Below are 7,066 nucleotides of genomic sequence, written 5' to 3' on the forward strand. Positions count from 1 at the left end.
TGTGTGGGGCTGGAAAACTCCAGGTGAAGTCACATTCATGTCTGTTGTAGTCAAGTGCTCCCAGTGCAGATTCCCTCCAGCAGACATCTCATTCCTCACTGCTTTGGGGTCTAGGTGTCCCCATCCCGTGACGTTTGCGGGGATGCTGGAGATGGGGGTGTCCTACCTGCCGGTCAATGGGAACTGGAAGAGGTACCTGGATGATGCTCAGGGCATCTACGAGGAGCTGCAGAAGGAGATGAAGAAGTCCCTCATGAACCTGGCCAACGATGCCTGCCAGCTGCTGCACGAGGACAGGTACCAGTGGGCTGGGGGTGCAGGTCCTGCTGCTCGCAGGACAGAAAGTGGACACTGGGTGGTGCATGGGGGGCTGTGGGTGGGTGCTGCGGAGGGGAGCAAAGCCATGGTGTGACAACGGTGTTTTGGCAGCTACAAGAATGACCCCTGGCTCTGGGATCTCGAGTGGGACACGCAGGAGTTTAAGCAGAAGAAGAATCCAGTGAAGAAGAAGAAGAAGAAGGATCAGGATGGGAACAGCAAAGCCTCCATGGTGGCAGCAGGTGCAGAGGTGCAAGAGTGGCAGGAAGGTGAGTGTGGGTGGTCCCTGGGGATGAGGGATGCTCAGGGGGTGCTTGAGGGACACCTTCTTGCAGGCACCCAGATAAAGGGATGCAGTTCATTGATGAAGCATCGCTGGCCTGTGTCCCCATGCAGGGACACGTGGTGGGGGGCTGGTTTGAGGTCCCTGTCCCCAGTGGGCTGGCATGGAGGGTTCTTTGCTACCTATTCCTCCTTGCCCCACCAGATCCGGGTCCCCCTGGGGAGGATGAGGAGCTGAAAGCCCCTGCGAGCCAGCTCTGCCTGGAGCGTCTGAAGGAGACGGTCGCGCTGCAGCCCAAGAGGCTCCAGCATCTGCCAGGCCACCCGGGGTGAGTTGGGGACCCTGGGTGTCCCCGGGGGTCACCCCGCGCTCTCTGACCCGTCCCTGCTGCTCCCCAGCTGGTACCGCAAGCTGTGCCCACGCCTGGAGGAGGTGGGGTGGGTGCCGGGACCCAGCCTGATCAGCCTGCAGATGAGGGTGACCCCGAAGCTGATGCGCCTGGCCTGGGACGGCTTCCCCCTGCATTACTCGGAGAAGCACGGCTGGGGATACCTGGTGCCGGGGAGACAGGACAATTTTCCGGGAGCCCCCTCGGAGGTGGAGGGCCCGACCTGCCCTCACAGGTGAGGGGGTTTGGGAGCTCCCTGGGATCTTGCTCAGGTGCTGCCCCGGAGCTTTGGGCCCTGTTTTGGGTGCATGAGCCCTGCACTTTCCCCTCCCAGGGTGATTGAGGACCTGTACAGACAGTACTGCCTGGAGAAAGGCAAGGAGCAGCCCCCGGGGCTGGAGGCCGCTGTGGAGGATGGGCTGCTGGTGATGGACGATAGCATGATGTGGCAGAAGGTGAAGGAAGGGGTGAGGAGTCCCTTGGTGGGAGGGGGGTGTGGGGCTGGGCTTCTTCCCATGTGAAAACCAGCCCCATGGGTGGCTGCATGGGCTGGAAGTGAGAAATAAGGTAAAGGTCTGGTGGGAGGTGTCCCTGCCCATGGCAGGGGGTTGGACTGGATGATCTTCAAGGTCTCTTCCAACCCAAACCATTCTATGGTTCAGAATTTTCTTTAATAAGTGTTAAATCACTGGGGTTTTTGACCTGGCCCCCGCCGTGGTCCCTCTCTGCCGCAGGTGGAGGAGCTGAGTGAGCTGGAGGTGGACGTGGAGGAGAAAACAGGCAGAGTGGACCAGGGCCTGATGCAGGTAAAGGGGGGTTCCTGTGGGATGGAATGGTGGATTGGTCCCTTTTTCCTCAATTTCCTCCTCCTGCCATGCTGGAGGGGGTTCCTGATGTCACCTCTCATCACTGATCGCAGGAGGAGATGGGTGAGCAGTGCGAGGTGCTGGGGGTGAGAAGCCAGCCCTCGTACCACCATGGCAATGGTCCCTACAACGATGTCAACGTCCCTGGGTGCTGGTTCTTCAAGCTGCCGCACAAGGCAAGTTGGGTGCTCTTGGGGCTCTTCCTAGGGGCGTCCCAGCTCCCCTGGTACTGCTGCACAGCCGTGGCACCTTGCCTGTCACCCTAGTGCTGCAGTGCTCCTGGGACCCCCCGGATATTGTCCCATGGAATTGGGTGGTGGAAATGCATCTCTGTAGCTGGGGCAGGAGGATGCACAGAGCTTTATCGCTGCAGAGTGGGGGCACGCTGAGCCCTGGCACCTCTTTTGTTGCTAAAGGATGGGAATGATAACAATGTGGGAAGCCCTTTTGCCAAAGATTTCCTGCCCCGGATGGAGGATGGCACCCTGCGGGCTGCTGTGGGCCGCACTCATGGGACCAGAGCCCTGGAGATTAACAAAATGATCTCGTTTTGGAGGAACGCTCACAAGCGGATCAGGTGAGCGGCTGCATTCAGCTGAACTGTGATGTCCCTGCCGGTGGAGGCTGCGTCGCAGCCCGGTGAGGTCGTGCAGGTGTGGGGGGCTCAGCATCTCACCTGCTGCTTGTCCCCCCAGTTCGCAGATGGTGGTGTGGCTGAAAAAAGGGGAGCTGCCTCGCGTGGTGACCAGGTATGGGGAGGAACAGCCCTCACTGGGACCACGGGATCCCCTCTGCGTTGCTCCAGGATGATGCTCACCCTCTCCTCTGTCCCAGGCACCCCGACTATAACGAGGAGGATGACTATGGAGCCATCCTGCCGCAGGTGGTGACTGCAGGCACCATTACGCGCCGGGCAGTGGAGCCCACGTGGCTGACAGCCAGCAACGCCCGGGTATGGCCGTATTCGGGTCCTTGCGGGGGTGTTTTGGGGCGCCCACTTTGTGTTTTGGACTGGTGGGTGAAGCTTGAGTTGGAAATTGGAGTTGGGGCTGATGCTGAGGCACTTCTCTTGCTCATGTGCTTTGACTTCGGGAGAGGAGAAGGAGTCAGCAGAGACTCCTGAGATTCAAAATTTGGTGAAAGGAGAAGAAAAAGCTGAACACCAGTTTCTGTGCTTCCCCAGGTTTCCATTTTTCTGTGCTGGAGAGCCTGGGGGGAGTGGGCAATGCCCCACATGTGCGTTAAACCCAGTTTTGACTTTCAGAGCAAAATTTAGGGGCATGGGGAGTGCCGTGGATGTGGGAGGAAGGCTGCTCCTGTGCTGCTGAGGAGGGGAGGGTGGTGCAGGGCTTGTGCTGAGCTGGGCATCATGTCCCGCAGAGCGACCGTGTGGGCAGTGAGCTGAAAGCCATGGTCCAAGTGCCGCCTGGCTACTCCATGGTGGGTGCGGATGTGGATTCCCAGGAGCTCTGGATAGCCGCTGTCCTTGGCGAGGCGCAGTTTGCTGGCATGCATGGTGAGCCGGGGCTGCACTGCGGGGGAATGGGGTTACTGGGTAGCGAGGTGACCCCCCTCCGAACCTGGTCCCATTTGGCGTTCAACCCCTGCTCCCCTCCCAACAGGCTGCACAGCTTTTGGCTGGATGACCCTGCAGGGGAAGAAGAGCAACGCCACAGACCTGCACAGCAAGACGGCCACCACAGTGGGCATCAGCCGGGAGCACGCCAAAGTCTTCAACTATGGGCGCATCTACGGGGCCGGGCAGCCCTTTGCCGAGCGGCTGCTGATGCAGTTCAACCACCGCCTGACGCAGCAGCAGGCGCGGGAGAAGGCTCAGCAGATGTACGCGGTCACCAAGGGCGTCCGGAGGTGGGTGCTACCTGAGGGGGCGGAGGGCGAGTGGGGATTGTGGTGGTGTCCCACAGGTCCCAGGCATGGCTTGCTCTCCCTTCCAGGTTTCGTCTCTCTGAGGATGGGGAGTGGCTGGTGAAGAAGCTGGACCTGGCTGTGGACAGGGCAGAGGATGGGTCGGTGTCGGCCCAGGATGTCCAGCGGCTCCAGAGAGAAGCCATGAAAAGGTGAGGTGTGACCCTGAGCGGCTCTGGTGGCACCAGGGTGCGAGGCAGTGGGCGCTGCAGCCCCGTGGGCAGAAAAGGGAGGTGGGACTGGGTAGTCTGGATAGTCTCAGTCCTCCTTCCCTGCTCCCCCAGGCCCAAGTAGGTTTGGTCTGGGGATTCTGTCTCTCCCAGTGAGCAATTGGCAGCAGGAGGTTGTAGGGGCTCATCTCGCTGCCTCAGTCTGGAAGGGAACATTTGAGATCTGCAGCCTCCTCCCTTCTTCCAGCAAACCTCCCCTCTGCCCTGCCAGGTCCCGGAGGAAAAAGAAATGGAACGTGGTGGAGCACCGAGTGTGGGCTGGAGGCACCGAGTCCGAAATGTTCAACAAGCTGGAGAGCATCGCCTTATCCCCCACGCCGCAGACCCCGGTGCTGGGCTGTCACATCAGCAGGGCCCTGGAGCCTGCTGTGGCCAAGGGGGAGGTAAGGACGTGGCTCTGTGCTGCTGAGCTCTCAGCTTTGTTTGTCTTCTCCAAAATGGCAACCCCACATTCAGCCATTCTTGGATGCTGGAGGCCCAGTAGGATTTTGGAGCCATGCAGGAAACCCATTGCCCCTTTATCTGCGTGCCATCAAGAAAACCCAACCACTCTGAATTTAAGACTTTTCCCAGGAACTCTGTTGTACTGGGACTAGGTCCTGGACCCCATTGCTTTCTTAGCATCTGTCTCTGTTTCCTTCCACCAGTTTCTGACCAGCAGAGTGAACTGGGTGGTGCAGAGCTCAGCTGTTGACTACCTGCACCTCATGCTGGTCGCCATGAAGTGGCTCTTTGAGGAGTTCGACATCAACGGGCGCTTCTGCATCAGCATCCACGACGAGGTGCGCTACCTGGTCCAGCAGCAAGATCGCTACCGGGCAGCCCTGGCCCTGCAGATCACCAACCTCCTCACGCGGTGAGATGTGAGGGCTGCAGTGTCTCCTGGGGATGAGCACCACTGCCTCTGGGGTGGGACAGGGAAAGCTGAAGGGCCTGAGGTGACAAAGGGGTGAGCTTTGCCTGCAGCAAGCTGGTGCAGAGCAGTTTTCTTCTGCTCAAGGGAAGTTGGCAGTGTTGGAGAGTGTAGTTCCTTCAGGTGTGACTCAAGGTGGCTATAAATGGAGCTTGGCTTTGATTTCCAGGGATAATCTGCTGGCAAGAGAGGGAATATTGCCAGCTTTTGGCTCCTGCAGAGATGGGGCCAATCGTTCCTCTCTGCTAGGATGCAAGCCCTCATCTGTTCCCTTCAGTTCTGTGGCCATTGTGTGGCAACAGCCTTGGGGCCTGGTTGAGCACACAGGAGCCTGAAGCTGTCCCCATCCCTCGTGTCCCCTTACTTTCAAGGGACAGCAAGGGGCACAGCTTGTTGTTCGTGCTGCAAGCAGCAGCGCTGTTGCCCCTTGTGCAGCATGGGGTGTTCCTGCTGCTTCCCTGCCCCATGCAAAGTTAAGCTCAGCTTGGAAAGCTCCTGACCTCAAGTGGCTCCCTTGGATCCAGCTCTGGCAGAGCCAGCTTTGCCAAATCCCCTTCCTGGCACTGTGGGGTATTTGGTTACAGGGGAGCCAGCCAAAGCCAAGCTGTTTTCTCCTGCACCAAGGCAGGGATACAGCATCCAGCCTTCCTGTGCTGGTGTGGCAGGCGCAGTGGGGGCAGACACATCAGTGCCTTTGTGCCTGCTCCTGTGAGCACTGGGCTTCCCACTGGGAAAATCCAGCATCTGCTCTGCCTGGGAGGATTAGCCAGCAGCAAAGGGCCAGGTCATTCCTTTCTTCCGAGGAGGCTCAACATAATGTTATGCTATTCCTCCTACAGCTGCTTTAGTTATACTTGACCCTCCTGCTACCTGGTACTTAAAAATCACCTTGTCTTCCTGCCTCTGAGTGATGTGGGAGCAAAGTAACCCAGCAGTGGCTGGCCAGTATTTTGTGAACCGGTGTGACAAGGCTAAGGGTGAGGTGTAGCACCATCCCACCTGGCCTCTTGTTCTTCCAGGTGCATGTTTGCCTACAAACTGGGCCTCCAGGATCTGCCGCAGTCAGTGGCTTTCTTCAGCGCAGTGGATGTTGACCAGTGCTTACGGAAAGAGGTGACCATGAACTGTGTGACACCATCAAATCCAACTGGGATGGAGAAGAAGTATGGCATCCCTCAAGGTATGAGCAGTGCCCATGCAAGCTAACCCCCCTGTGCTCTTCCTCAGCAATCCCAAGGCTTCCAGTTATCCCTGTCTGTCCTCAATATAATCCTCCAGCTGCTGCAAGCAAACATTTAACTCTTGGCTGGGAGCTGCTTTAAACAGCTCCTCCTCAGTGTGCAGCAGCATTTTCCCCTGCCCTCAGCTTTGTTCTTGTTCTCTCAGTGGTTAGACACATCAGACACTCCACCCTTAGGTAACCTTTATTAGGAGTCTTACAGGCATAGGGTGCTTTTAGAAATAAGATTTGTGTTCTGCAGGCAAAAAGGGCATTTCTGTTCTCACCAAGAACAAGGCAAATTAAACAAGTGCATCACATCAGGGTCAGCAAAAAGTAAACAGCAAAACGAGCCTCACCAGAGGAAGCTGTCACCCCACTGCTTCTTGGGAGAACAGCTCGTGTTTCCAGCTTCCTCCTGGTGCTGGTTCCTGTGTTCACACCACCACACAGAACAGAAGTTAGAATAAATTTAGCACTTTTTGTGCTACATGCTCTGAACTAAAGGAAATCGTGACCACCACTCTTATGGTACAGTCTCTGAGCATACTGCAGAATGCAGGGAACTGACTGTCCCTTTGTTTTCCAGGAGAAGCACTGGATATATATCAGCTAATTGAAATAACCAAAGGTTCGCTGGAGAAGAAATGATGACTAGGGTGCCAGAATGACAACTGTCCAGAGAGCGTGCCAGAGCCCGGCTGTCCTTTCAGAACTTTTGACAGGGATTGATCCTGGTCACTCTGTTTCCTCTTTTGGTGTAAAAGGGGATCTTCCTGGATTAGAGCATTTTGATAGCAGCACATTTGAAAAGCAGAAGCACTTCTGAGGGCAGCAGCCAGCTGTAAAACCTGAGACAGTGGCCCAAGTTGCTGCTTACACACCCGTGTGCACAAAGGAAGCAGCTGTAAGTATTTGGCAAG

At 57.1% G+C, this 7,066-nt stretch overlaps 1 protein-coding gene across 1 annotated transcript in view; it reads left to right on the forward strand.

Moving 5' to 3' along the window:
• POLG (polymerase (DNA directed), gamma) overlaps window positions 1–6,794 on the forward strand; it is a gene marked incomplete at its 5' end in the record, with an annotated part of 9,371 nt that extends 2,577 nt beyond the window's left edge. The window contains 17 exons of the mRNA XM_010183635.1: window positions 115–297; window positions 430–587; window positions 806–929; window positions 1,000–1,224; window positions 1,324–1,444; window positions 1,724–1,795; window positions 1,909–2,031; window positions 2,272–2,432; window positions 2,551–2,604; window positions 2,690–2,807; window positions 3,236–3,371; window positions 3,478–3,724; window positions 3,811–3,933; window positions 4,223–4,394; window positions 4,659–4,867; window positions 5,944–6,104; window positions 6,733–6,794. Coding sequence (XP_010181937.1) covers window positions 115–297; window positions 430–587; window positions 806–929; window positions 1,000–1,224; window positions 1,324–1,444; window positions 1,724–1,795; window positions 1,909–2,031; window positions 2,272–2,432; window positions 2,551–2,604; window positions 2,690–2,807; window positions 3,236–3,371; window positions 3,478–3,724; window positions 3,811–3,933; window positions 4,223–4,394; window positions 4,659–4,867; window positions 5,944–6,104; window positions 6,733–6,794 — 2,449 coding nt within the window. The remainder of the gene's footprint in view (window positions 1–114; window positions 298–429; window positions 588–805; window positions 930–999; window positions 1,225–1,323; window positions 1,445–1,723; window positions 1,796–1,908; window positions 2,032–2,271; window positions 2,433–2,550; window positions 2,605–2,689; window positions 2,808–3,235; window positions 3,372–3,477; window positions 3,725–3,810; window positions 3,934–4,222; window positions 4,395–4,658; window positions 4,868–5,943; window positions 6,105–6,732) is intronic.
• Window positions 6,795–7,066: the final 272 nt, after the last annotated feature.

This window comes from Mesitornis unicolor, unplaced genomic scaffold, assembly GCF_000695765.1.
Source record: "Mesitornis unicolor isolate BGI_N332 unplaced genomic scaffold, ASM69576v1 scaffold10284, whole genome shotgun sequence".
Taxonomy (NCBI): Eukaryota; Metazoa; Chordata; class Aves; order Mesitornithiformes; family Mesitornithidae; genus Mesitornis; species Mesitornis unicolor.